This window comes from Rutidosis leptorrhynchoides, chromosome 9 (assembly GCF_046630445.1).
Source record: "Rutidosis leptorrhynchoides isolate AG116_Rl617_1_P2 chromosome 9, CSIRO_AGI_Rlap_v1, whole genome shotgun sequence".
NCBI classification, from domain to species: Eukaryota; Viridiplantae; Streptophyta; class Magnoliopsida; order Asterales; family Asteraceae; genus Rutidosis; species Rutidosis leptorrhynchoides.
Genome location: NC_092341.1, coordinates 64,240,186 through 64,253,934, shown reverse-complemented (window position 1 = coordinate 64,253,934; position 13,749 = coordinate 64,240,186). Strand labels below are relative to the sequence as shown.

At 33.8% G+C, this 13,749-nt stretch overlaps 2 protein-coding genes across 2 annotated transcripts; one reads left to right on the top strand and one right to left on the bottom strand.

Annotated features, from left to right (window-relative positions):
* Positions 1–1,661: 1,661 nt before the first annotated feature.
* LOC139867494 (flavin-containing monooxygenase FMO GS-OX-like 9) lies at positions 1,662–4,079 on the top strand. Its single transcript, XM_071855863.1, has 7 exons — positions 1,662–2,223; positions 2,315–2,385; positions 2,494–2,652; positions 2,740–2,822; positions 2,919–3,054; positions 3,207–3,380; positions 3,667–4,079. The coding sequence occupies exons 1-7, from the start codon at positions 1,662–1,664 to the stop codon at positions 3,865–3,867; spliced, it is 1,386 nt and encodes a 461-aa protein (XP_071711964.1). The 3' UTR covers positions 3,868–4,079.
* A 497-nt stretch (positions 4,080–4,576) lies between these two features.
* On the bottom strand, positions 4,577–8,063 carry LOC139868116 (probable LRR receptor-like serine/threonine-protein kinase At1g74360). Its single transcript, XM_071856452.1, has 3 exons — positions 8,015–8,063; positions 6,192–7,910; positions 4,577–6,009 (listed from the first exon to the last, which is right to left on the bottom strand). The coding sequence occupies exons 1-3, from the start codon at positions 8,061–8,063 to the stop codon at positions 4,577–4,579; spliced, it is 3,201 nt and encodes a 1,066-aa protein (XP_071712553.1).
* Positions 8,064–13,749: the final 5,686 nt, after the last annotated feature.

Genomic DNA, 13,749 nt, shown 5'->3' with positions numbered 1-13,749 from the left:
TTGGGAACTCCTGTCATACCGAGCTCATAGAATCTTCAGACACAATATAACCAGGGGTCTTAATTCTATGAAGTAGCTAAGTTCATATGGGTGGACAAGTCCTGATCACAACCTAGGTTGGTCAATCCTTAAGATGCTAGCATAGAAATCTATCGGGGTCACAGATTCAGCATAACAACATTAATCGTACTAATTTAACGTAACTACGCTAACCCAAACTTCTATCATTGCAACATACAGATTAATTAAGCTAACATGGTAATATCGGAATGCATTATTTAACATAAATGATAACAATACATGTTTAATTAATAAAACAATCGTTTCGGATAAAAACCTGAAAAGGCCGAAGAAATCTGCCCGAGATCGCATGGACTTGCCGGGATATCCTCCGGAAAATGAAAGCTATGCTAGCTACTACTAAAAACTAACGAAAATGCTTAAAAATCTAAATTGAAGTACAAATTAAGTATGTGTAAAAATGAATGCAAAAAGCCCCTTAAATAGGCAAGATATCAGCTGCCATACGGATGGCAGGCCGTATGGCAAGCCGTATGGCCTGCCCATATGGCATGGTGAGCCGTTTGTTGTGCCCGGATGCATGGCAGGCCGTATCCATTGTGGCAAGCCGTATGGCAGGCCGTATGGCCCCTTCTGGTCTGCTGCTTTTTCGGGATCGTAACTTGATTTCTTGGGTCGTAACTTGTCTTTCACCTTTTTTGCTCTAGAAGTGTGCTAATATGAACGCATTGAACATGTTAACCTGATAAAACAAAAATGAGCGAACATAAGTGAAAGTATATATACTACATCGGAATAAATCATTTTTGTATATATCATACATCGGAACACAAATAAAGGTATATAACTTATTTGTAGCCATATAAAATTTAAAAAAAAAGGCTAAAAATTTGATTTTACCGGGTCAGCAGATAATTAGTCACCAATAGCCTACATTAAAACACTTTTTGAAAGTATGTGACCTACACTGGTAATTTATTTGGTATATAGCCTACATTGAAACAAAAGTAAAAATATATAACGTATTTATAGTTTTAACCCTTAACACATAGATCCTTCTCTTGCATCCATGGTCTCTTTTCCTAACAATATTTTCCTAACAAAAGTCAACTTAACTAACACCATACAATTACAATACAATAATGAAATAATACTTTATAAAAATGAGGTGTTACAAAATCAAAGTCATCACATCACAACCATATATGAATTGATGACTTGTAAGACAAAATACATTGATGATACTTGCCGCCCTCAATTTGTAAATCTAATTTACATAAAGTAATGTTGTTAACAAATTCTACTCATACATTATGATTACGCTTCCTACGTTCGTACACAATAGCATATAATTGCATGCATTACTTAATAATTACAAACGTAATTAAACAGATGTATCGTATACTTAAAAAAGCAACAACAAAAAAAAATACACTAATGATCATACAAATTACAACCAACTTTTAATTTGAAGTATTAGATATAGAAAAAAAAACAGAGTATTATAATAATCAGTTTCCTAAGTTTGTATTTCTTAAAAAGGAATCTTTTTTCACATGGCTTTGTTATAAAAAACCTCCCAACCTTCACACAATATTCACTCAACTCACTCACCATACAAAAACACCCTGATTACAACAATGGTTTCTGCAAGAAATATACCGAAATACGTGTGTGTTATTGGTGCTGGCCCATCGGGATTAGTTGCCGCTAAGGAGCTAAGGAAAGAAGGTCACAAAGTGGTTGTTTTGGAACAAAATCATGATGTTGGAGGACAATGGCTCTATGATCCTAAAGTTGGAAACCAATTTTCTTTAGAAAAAGGCGTTTCTGCCACAAGTTCAAGTGTTCATAGCAGTATCTATGAATCTTTAAGGCTTACGTCGCCTAGAGAGATAATGGGGTTCACTGATTTCCCTTTCTTAATTAAGAAAGATAGGGATACTAGAAGATTTCCGGGTCATAAAGAACTTTTGTTGTACTTACAAGATTATTGTGAATGGTTCGATTTAAGGGACATGATTAGGTTCAATACCAAAGTAGAATATGTTGGTATTTTGGATTATGCTGGATTTGGTAAAGATTTGAAATGGATTGTTAAAAGTATAGTTAAAGATTCTGATAAAGTGATCTCAGATGTGTTTGATGCTGTGGTTGTGGCCACAGGTCATTATTCTCATCCTAGATTGCCTTCTATCAAAGGTGTCAATTTCAACCCACTTGATCTATATGCATACATACATATATCATTTTATCTCCTTGACACATGTTTTTTTTTTTTTTGAACTTAAAGGAATGGATACATGGAGAAGAAAGCAAATGCACAGTCATCTTTACAGGGTTCCAGAACCATTTTCTAACCAGGTTACCAATAATTTATACTAGTAAAGGGCTAATCTTGATGTAAAAATGGAAACTTTTTTTGTCATCTGTGTTTGTAATCATTCTAAAAATGGAAACTTTTCTAACCAGGTGGTGGTTGTGGTTGGTAACTCACTTAGTGGGACTGATATTTCAATGGAACTAGTGAATGTAGCCAAAGAGATTCATCTTAGTTCCAAATCACTTAAAATTTCTGAAGGCTTATCGAAAGTGATCGCCAAACATGATGATTTATATCTTCACCCGACCGTACGACACTTCATATATTTAATTCTTAAAAATTTGTAATTGAAATGTGTACGTATACTAGTTTAACATCGTTATAACACCTTGCAGATAGACTGTTTACACGAAGATGGTCGAGTTGTGTTTGCCGATGGTACATGTCTTAAAGCAGACACAATCATATATTGCACAGGGTAAATTAGATTTAAAGAAATCAATAATAATAACAAGAAGTTTAGTCTTGTAACTCAAGCTTCATGTTTATAACTTATATCCATAAATTCATGCAGGTATTCATATTCATTCCCATTTCTTGACACTAAAGGTGAAGTTGTTGTTGATGATGATAGAGTGGGACCATTATTTGAACATACTTTTCCTCCAAACCTTGCCCCATCTTTGTCCTTTATGGGCATTCCTAGAAAGGTATATTAAAAGTGAATCATCTTTTCTTTACTTGCAACAAAATACAACTAAATAAATTACTCATATTATAATGTTTCTTGATTCTTGATGTGTAATAATATTAATAAAAGCTTGTTACTTTAGCTTATTTTGGAAGGTTTTGATTGATGTAGCTTATAGGGTTTCCTTTCTTTGAATCACAAGCAAGATGGATTGCTCAATTGTTATCTGGCGAAAGAAGTTTGCCATCAAGAGATGAAATGATGAAATCGATTCAAGATTTTTATCAATCCAGGGAAGCTGCAGGTGTTCCAAAGCATAATACTCACGATATTGCCGAATTTGAGGTAACTGAAATTTAAAAAAAAAAAAAAATGAATTTTGCTAACGCAGTCTCAGGCTGACGTTAACGCTTTAATGTATTGTAAACAGATGTTACTTATTAGTTATTACTTTTAAAATGGCAGTTATCAAATTTTACAACACATTAAAGCGTGGTAACGACAACCTTTAAGGCTGTCACAACAAAATCTAAATTGAAATTAAGATACAAATTTATACAAAAACGTTGATAAGACAAAGCTGACTGGTCCACAAAATCAAGATAATGATTTCGTTTTGTGATACTTTTAGTACTGCGATAAGTATGGAGATTATGTCGGGTTCCCTCACTTAGAAGAATGGAGAAAAGAACTGTGTGTTTCAGCTTTGGTAAATTCAGATGTGAACTTGGAAACTTATCGGGATTCATACGATGATGAAGAACTGCTTCGTGTGGCTCATCAAAGCCCTCATTTTACTCAACTTGATGTTGGAGGTTTTACTTCGATTTAATATTTTGGGTCGACGTGATCGATTATATTATATTAATATGTATGTATGATATTATTAGAATTCCTTAAAAGGGTTTTGTTGTTTCTGAAAGCAAGTATCAAATGAATGCTTGTGCTTTCAAAAGCAAGATAGTACTACCAAAACAAATGATTGTGTAATTTTCATCTTTTACTTCGACCACACCCAAAAATAGCAGAGTATGTGTATCTTTGTTGGATTTTCAATCTGTTGTATATCTATATCTATCTAATATTAATATAAAGTATTTTGAGTTGCATTTATAAAGAGTAATCAAGATCAAGATTCTGAGCATCTTCACTCTAGTAACTTGAAACTTGTTTATGGAGTAGGCTTCAATGATATTTTTTCCTATGACTATGTAAATTAAACCCACCATATACCTAGATTTATATCATGAAAATAATATAAATTTTTTTTTTTGAAAAGCAAGATGAATTATATTCACACAAATAGTACAAGAGTACAATGGTTGTCAATTTGACAGCATAATACAACTTGAGACTACAATCTATACAAACAACGAATTGCACGAACACGAGATTAACCATCTAAACAAACGACTAAATTGCAAAGGAAGCAATTACACCACCAACGGCTTTGTAAACCAATTATGCCACTCACAACACCAGTGAAAATAATATAAATACATATGGACACCATTTAATTTCAAAGATTTACATTTTAGTAACTAATATTTCTTGGCAGAAATATGAACCAACGTATCTAGCACCTGTTTCATATCCGGCCGGGATTGAGGTGCATCAGCAGTGCACCTCACTCCCAGCCGCAACAAATCACGCATTTCCGCAGCCCCTTCAGCTAGACCCGAGACCGAGACTAGGAGTGACAAAGGAACCATGGACCATCTCCCCATTACCCGTCTCGACCACTCAACCAAATACTCTTTCCCACCTTCCACGGCCCGCCTCCCGGTTGCTAACTCCATCACCAATACACCATAGCTATAAACATCACCTTTCGTGGTAGCTTTCCATGTTTGCCCGTACTCCGGTGCCACATACCCAACCGTCCCAGCCACCATTGTGCTGACATGGCTCCCGCCAACATCAACCACCCGAGCCAACCCAAAATCCGTCACCCGAGCCTTCCCTTTTTTGTCCAATAACACATTGCTAGCTTTTACATCGCGGTGAACTATTGGCGGATAACATTTGTGGTGTAAGAACACCAATGCATGCGCTACATCGATAGCAACATTAATCCTTCGCCTCCATGGTAACCCGACCCGATCAGGAATCAAATCTTCTAAACTGCCACCCTCCATGTACTCGTAAACCAAAAGCTTTTCTGACCCATCTAAGCACCACCCGTAAAGTGGAACGAGATTCGGGTGGGGCCACCCGAACCCATTTCCAGTTAGTACATCCATTTCGGCTTTAAACTCCTTTTCCCCTTCTACACCCTCTCTTAACTTCTTTTTAACCGCAACTACTCTTCCATCTGGCAATACTCCCCGATAAACCGTTCCATAACCACCTCTTCCGATAATTCTATCATTTGAAAAGTTCCCTGTTGCACTTAAAATGTCGGTGTGCGTAAACGCTGTTTTGTCCAAACGGATGACCTTCACCGTGTCTGATAGCCACGGTGATGAGTCACCATACCCACTTCCCGACTTAACTTCGGGCAACAGACGTTTCGGTTGACCCACAGTGGTCTTGGTTGCAAGGCAGATTATGATGGTCATGATTCCACACAGAAAAAATGCCAGCAATAGAAATACAAAAACAAAAAGTGGGCCCAATTTTTGTTGTGGTGAATCATCACTCGTTGAAGATGAACTGTTTGTTGAATTCTGTATGAAAGAAGGCAAATGTAACAACGGGTCACCGAGAAACGACCATATCTCGAAAGTGGCTAGTTGTCCTGTTTCTGGAATGTAGCCGGAGATATACGGATTGTAGGAGACATTAAAGTTGCTCATATCAGTCAAATTGTTCAAGTTGGTCGGAAAAGTACCCGAGAAATTGTTATATGACAGATCAAGAATCCTCAAACACTTGAGATTGCCAATTTGCGTTGGAACACGACCTGATAACTTGTTTTGAGAAACATTTAACACAACGAGCGCCATTGCTCCTATTTCTTCAGGAAGTGAACCTACAGTGACGGATCCAGAAATCAAGTTTAACAGGTGCCCAAGTTTGACAAAATTTAAATACCAAACAAAATTAGCAACACAATTAACTTTAACTATGTTGTTATATATGTGAAAATAAATATTCAACCACGAAATAATAAAAGAAAGTTAAACTTTTAGTAAAAAAGTTCAAACTGTATACCTGAAAATCCGTTTCCACCCAAGTGCAACATGCTGTATCCATCCATCAATCCTATACCCGACGGAATCTGCCCAGATAATCGATTTCCGCTGAGCTGAATGTAGCCAGATGTCTGTAGCACCCGAGAATTTGATTCCGGGAGACAAAACGGAAAAATCCCATACCCTTTAATTATCTTATCCCATAATTCTCTACACTTTTTCATGGTAAAAAGTGTATAAACAAAACTAAAAGGCTGATAATCTGCAGGTATCCATCTTCTCACCGTCGAACATTCTCCTGAATCGACAATCAGATCATCTTCCCTATTTAACATAAAAGTCGGTGTCGTTTTTTTTCCCATATTGATATATTCCAACGGAAACGAACCAGAAATTTGATTGTTTTCAAGATTTAACCACAACAAACTTCCACAATTTCCCAACTCTGGTGGCAATACACCAGTTAACGAATTGTTACCGAGCATTAACCATAAAAGAGACGTTAAGTTCCCAAAACTTGACGGGATTGGTCCCGTTAGTTGGTTACCCGAAAGGTCAAGAGCTTGTAGTCGTTGCATATTTCCGAATTCTAAAGGTATGTAACCCGTAAACCGATTGCTTGCAAAATATAAATACTTCAAATTCGTCATTTGAGAAATTTTGACGGGTAATTCTCCCGAAAAACTGTTGTAACTTAAATCTAAACACGAAATATTCTGCAAAACGAATATCCCAGAAGACATTAGCCCGCCTGTGTAACTATTTGAATGAAGAAGAAGCGTTTTCACTTGTGTGAGTCGTCCGAATATATCTTGAATCTCACCTCCGAATTCGTTCCTACTTAAATCCAAAAACACCAAATTTTTCAAATCTTGTAACGAATCCGGAATTTCATTACTCAAACTGTTATTTCCTAAAAATATTTGTTGCAAATTTGTGATCAATCCAATTTCTCCAGGAATTTTCCCAGAAAAAAAGTTTCCCCACAAGTTCAAAACTTTTAAATTCTTGCAATTCGAAATCTGCTTCGGGATTTCGCCCATAATCGCGTTTTCCGACAAATCTAACGCTTCTAAACGACAATTTTCCGGGAAGATCCATGCAGGGAGCGTATCGTTCAACCTGTTTTCGCTCGCAGAAAACATCTTGAACATTTGGAACCCAAACCATAAATTTCCAGTCAAGAAATTAGTACTCAAATCAACATACTCCAATTTGTAACAACTATCAATAGACCGTCCAATTTCGCCGGAAAAATTGTTTGCAGACAGATTAGCAACCACCAAACTATTACATATCATCGGAAAACTCATCGATATGTTGCCGGAGATTCGGTTAACCGATAAATCAAGAACCTCCAAATTTCCTAGACCACTCAAATTAAGCTCACCATTAATCATGTTATGTGATAGGTTCAACAATTTAAGGTTTTGACAACTGCCCAAGTCTTCGAGCAAGCTGCCCGAAATGCTGTTAGTTGATAAGTCAAGATAGGCAAGACCCGTTAAAGCCGAAAAGTTGTTGAATATGTTTCCGGCTATATTGTTGTTTGACAAGTTGATTCCGGTGACCCGGTTACCAGAACAGGATATTCCGGACCATGTACATGGTGACGATGATTGTGGGTCCCACTGATCATAGTCTCTTTGATTAACTTTGTTGCCTTGTATTAGAAATGATCTTAGGCTTAATAGTACTTCTTTATCATTATCAAGAGTGTCTCCAATTACTTCATTACCTGAAACAATATTCCATTCGTTAATTTTTTTATTAAAAAGTGTTTATCTTTTTATTGACCATTGTGTATTTTTATAAAGAAAAAAACAATATTTATGGAGTTACCTGTGACAAAAATGAAGAACATGATGAATGTACATATGTTTGCTGACATGGCTCTGCTTATACTTATGTACTCTGTTGTGTGTACTGTAATGATCTTAATTGAACAAGTTAGCTTAATTACAGAATATATATTGAATAGGTTGAAGGTAGAAGGTAGAAGGATTCAATGGGACAATAGTTGGCGCCTGCAGATAGGATAAAAACTTCATGTATAATATAGTCTACTAGTTTTACTTAATTTTAAGTTGATAAATGATAAATAAATTGAGAATATATATTTGAAGACTTTAATAATATAAATTTTAAATTTTTTTTTATAAGTTACTATTCATATTTAAAAATGTTTTATGGTCAATTTAGTACATGTTTTGTAACATATATAAAACACACGATTAAACTTAATCAAATAAAAATAAAAGTAACGTATTTCACTATTTGAAATAAATTAAAATAATAGAAATAAGGTTAGTTAAGAAATAAGAGCATTAGGAGTAATCATGTTCCATTTCGAAGTTTTTCTACTTCTTTCTTCGCAAACTTTAATTTTACAAAGTTGCCTCATTTTTTAAATTTTATTTTGAATCTTTTCTCATATTTATCCAATGAGGACTCCCAACGGATTGTTAATTCTCTGCCAATATTAGTAGCCAAATATTAACACTATTAGGAGTATATTGCCAATGGGCTGCTAAATTTCTATTGCCAACCAATTCGTGGATTTCAAGCATAAACTATCACGAATGAATTTGTTTTATTTACTTGTACATTTTGCATCTAACTTTGTACTATGATTTAATTAATTAATTTCTAGTAGTTGGGGAAGAATGTGATGGTTGGGAGTGATATGTGATGGGTTAGTGATAGAAAGGAAATGAGAAGAGAATGGTGATGTGGCGCTATCGTAACTAAACTATTCATCCTATTAACCTTCCACGTCAGCGCCACATCAACACCAAAATCCTATAACTAACTCATAAAATCCTATAACTAAACACTGTCTATCATAGCTAAAATATATTCCTCTTAACTGTCACATCATTAAATAATTTTCTTTTATATTTATTTTAACTAACACCGAAATAATTATTTTTTTTAACAACACATATTTATAAACACAAATATGATTACTTTTTTCAAAAAAACTAAAAAAAAAAAAATACAAATTAAAGATCTACAATACCAAATCTTAAGTACTCGTTGCTTATTTATAAGTGACAAAATTAATTTGCAAAAAAAGGACCAAAAAGAAGAAGCTTGCAAATGTAAAGGACCAAAATATTACAAAAATGAAATTATTTATCTTCTTCACCTACTTACTTGTTGTACTACCATCAATAAACCATCACAATTAGGAATGGCAATGGATCGGATATGGAGCAGGTGATACCGTATTCACATCCATATCCATTTAGTTTTTGTTCATCCATATCCATATTCATATCCGTTTAGTTTCAGGTTATCCATCCATATCCATATCCAGTGGATTAAGCGGGTTAATGAATATTCAATGGATATTAAAAAAAATGTTATGATATTTTCTAATATGAGATTAAAATAAAAATGTAGTATAGCAGAAATAAATATAACATGACATATAATCTTTGTCGAAGATATAACAAAATTTGTTAAATTTTACTATAAATCATGGATTATGAAAAATTAAATATGAAAATTGTATGTTTATTTTATTAGATATGTGTGTTTTATTGTAATATATTATAGTTACTTTATTATAAGGTTGAAAGTAAAATATAAATCTAACGGTAAATGAAATTGTAGTAGTAAATATGTAAGCATATATCTATATTTATGTATTTTTGTATGTATTTCGGGTGGTAATGGATATATCCATGGATGAAACTTTTCATCCATGTCCATATCCATATCCATATCCATATCCATTTAGGTTCATCCATATCCGTATCCATATCCATTTAGGTTCGTCCATATCCATCACGAAGCGGGTGGATCGGGTGAATATCCACCGGATCGGGTGGCCATTGACATCCCTAATCACCACCATCACATAAAAAACCATCACTACTGCACCATCAATTTAAACAATCACCAGCACCGCCGGTGGTGTCGTGCGATGTGTACGTGAAATACTATATATTTTTGATACGAAAAGCGATACAAATTACACAAGTTTTAATTATTTATTTACAAATGGGATATACCTAAACCTTGCTACAACACTATAGGCAGTGTACCTAATCGTAGAGTAGTATAGTTTTTAGTAAGTCCGGTTCGTTCCACAGGGAGCGGGCTTATTGCACTCTATATTTTTAAACAACTATATTTGTACAAAATATATATAATTATATATAATAATATATAAAAGGGGGTTTACCGTTTAATGACCAGTTTGTCGATTTATATTTTAAGCGAAGCGTATAGTAAATGACGATATTTAAATAACAATATAAAATAAATAACAATAATTAAAATGACAATAAATAAAAGTACGAGGAAAAATGAAATAAAATATATTATGCTTATTTAAGCTTCCGTAACCTTGATGGTTGACATGTTGATTTTAGTTTTATGCCCATGGGTTAATTGTCCTTTGTCTTGGATTATTTAATATGTCCGTCTGGTTTTTGTCCATAACAGTCCATCGGTCATAAATTTAAAGTGCGAGTGTCCTCGTCAAATTATTCTTATACCCGAAGTCAAATATTCCAACTAATTGGGGACTTAAACTGTAACAAGGTTTTAATACTTTGTTTAATAATTACACCATGATATCGACTGCGTGTAACCCAAGGTTTTAATACTTTGTTATCAATTATGCCAAGTGTCCTTGTACATAATTTCACCCCTGTTTTAATAATTTCATAGACTATTAATCCATTCCCGTGTCCGGTTAAATGAACGATTATTCGTACATATAAATACCCCGCTCATCGTGTCCGATCGAGTGTATATGGTTATTTATAGGGACGTCCAATTGTAAATCTTTATATTAAAATTAACAAACTATCATTTAGTTAAACAAATATAAAGCCCATTAATAGCCCATAGTCTAATTTTCACAAGTGTCGTTCTTTTGTCCAAACCCCAATTATGGTACAAAGCCCAATTACCCCGTCTTTAATATTTAGTCCAACATCATGATTACTTTGGCTCAAATAAGCATAATAATAACTTAAGTACGAGACATTAATTTAAAAAGGAGAACATAACTTACATTGAGTATTTATCGCGTAGTGTTACACGGACAGAATTTCGACTTCAAAAACCCGTAAAATAACCTTTACATAACCCGAACTAATCTAATATAAAACTACCCTATACTATATATATATATATATATATATATATATATATATATATATATATATATATATATATATATATATATATATGTATGTATATATATATATATGTATGTATATATATATATATATATGTATATATATATATATACATATATATATATGTATATATATATATATATATATTTATTTATTATTTATTACAGAGTATTATTATTATTATTTATATTTTTAAACTCGGCAGAATGCATGGCCTTTTATAGGCATTTCTGATTTTTGCAGCTCCGTGATTCGTGGAGTTTTAAGCCTGCAAACTCCGCGAGTCGTGAAGTTTGAAAATCCAGCTCACACAATTTTGGAACCTTGCTTGTCGACATATTTTATATATCAATATAAAATATAAATAATTAATATAATTATTTATATATTATATTATATTCTTGTGCATAGTAGACTTGTAATTTTTGGTCCATTGCGTCGGGCGTTGATAGTTGGCTCAGGTCCCGGTTCCGGATTTCCGAACGTCCTTTCGTATAATTTAATATCTTGTACTTTGTGTTCCGGAACTTGTACTTTTGTCATTTTTAGACGTTTCTTATCAATAAATTGAACCACTTGGATTGTATCTTGTACATTTGAGCTTTTTGGACGTTTGCGTCTTCAAATCGTCGTTTTCGCCTTTTGTCTTCGCACTTATTTATTTAAATAATTACAATGAAAATATAATACAATTACATATGAAAACCTATTATTTAGGAGGGATATTGCTATGAAATATATGTTCCTTTTTAGCCTTATCAAATATCCCCACACTTAAACGTTGCTTGTCCTCAAGCAATACATAACTTGAAATAAAATCACACTTCACTCGAATCACTTTTTTTATTCTCACACTTTATACATCAGTGATTTTGATACGGCGGTATAAACAATGATAGTGACGATAGAACCTTGGTTAAAGGTGGGTGTGCCATCCACAGTTACCTCGGGTTTAGGTCAACGACACTTGCAATCAAATAGCTGATTTACTTTCGGTTTCCAAAGCAAAGTGCACATTTGAAAGGAGGTTTAAAGTCCCACGTGACAAAGAAAATTTAGATCCTTTAGGAAATTGGATCTTTATGAAAATATTTGATCTTTGAAAATTCAATCTGGCTTTTACCCTAGATAAGTTTTCCGGAATAACCCTTCACCGGTGTTGCAAAATATTTTTGTGGGTTTTGTGGGTTTTAGATTTGAAAATTTTAGCTCAAAACTTATGGTTTTGTGTCACCCACTTGCTAACCTTGTATTAGGAAAGCAACACGTCTAGTTTACTTGTCCCGTATATTACTTTTCGACAAACTACCGTCCGGTTGTAAAGGAAAGCGTTAAACAAGCAACTGTTAAGACAATGTCCCCTGACATGCTTTTAATTATGGTCTATAACGTGTCGGACGCAATTACTATCCTTTGTAGGGGCAATAATAAAGCTCACCCTTATAATTTTTCGGTCTGGCACAAGGTCCTGTCTTCGACCATGCTATGCATGAAATGTCCCGTTCTTATTGATTAAAAACGTTCCATATTAATTGATTTCGTTGCGAGGTTTTGACCTCTATATGAGACGTTTTTCAAAGACTGCATTCATTTTTAAAACAAACCATAACTTTTATTTCATAAATAAAGGTTTAAAAAGCTTTAGGTAGATTATCAAATAATGATAATCTAAAATATCCTGTTTACACACGACCATTACATAATGGTTTACAATACAAATATGTTACATCGAAATCAGTTTCTTGAATGCAATTTTTACACAATATCATACAAACATGGACTCCAAATCTTGTCCTTATTTTAGTATGCAACAGCGGAAGCTCTTAATATTCACCTGAGAATAAACATGCTTTAAACGTCAACAAAAATGTTGGTGAGTTATAGGTTTAAACTATATATATCAAATCGTAACAATAGACCACAAGATTTCATATTTCAATATACATCCCATACATAGAGATAAAAATCATTCATATGGTGAACACCTGGTAACCGACATTAACAAGATGCATATATAAGAATATCCCCATCATTCCGGGACACCCTTCGGGTATGATATAAATTTCGAAGTACTAAAGCATCCGGTTCTTTGGATGGGGTTTGTTAGGCCCAATAGATCTATCTTTAGGATTCGCGTCAATTAGGGTGTCTGTTCCCTAATTCTTAGATTACCAGACTTAATAAAAAGGGGCATATTCGATTTCGATAATTCAACCATAGAATGCAGTTTCACGTACTTGTGTCTATTTTGTAAATCATTTATAAAACCTGCATGTATTCTCATCCCAAAAATATTAGATTTTAAAAGTGGGACTATAACTCACTTTCACAGTTTTTTACTTCGTCGGGAAGTAAGACTTGGCCACTGGTTGATTCACGAACCTATAACAATATATACATATATATCAAAGTATG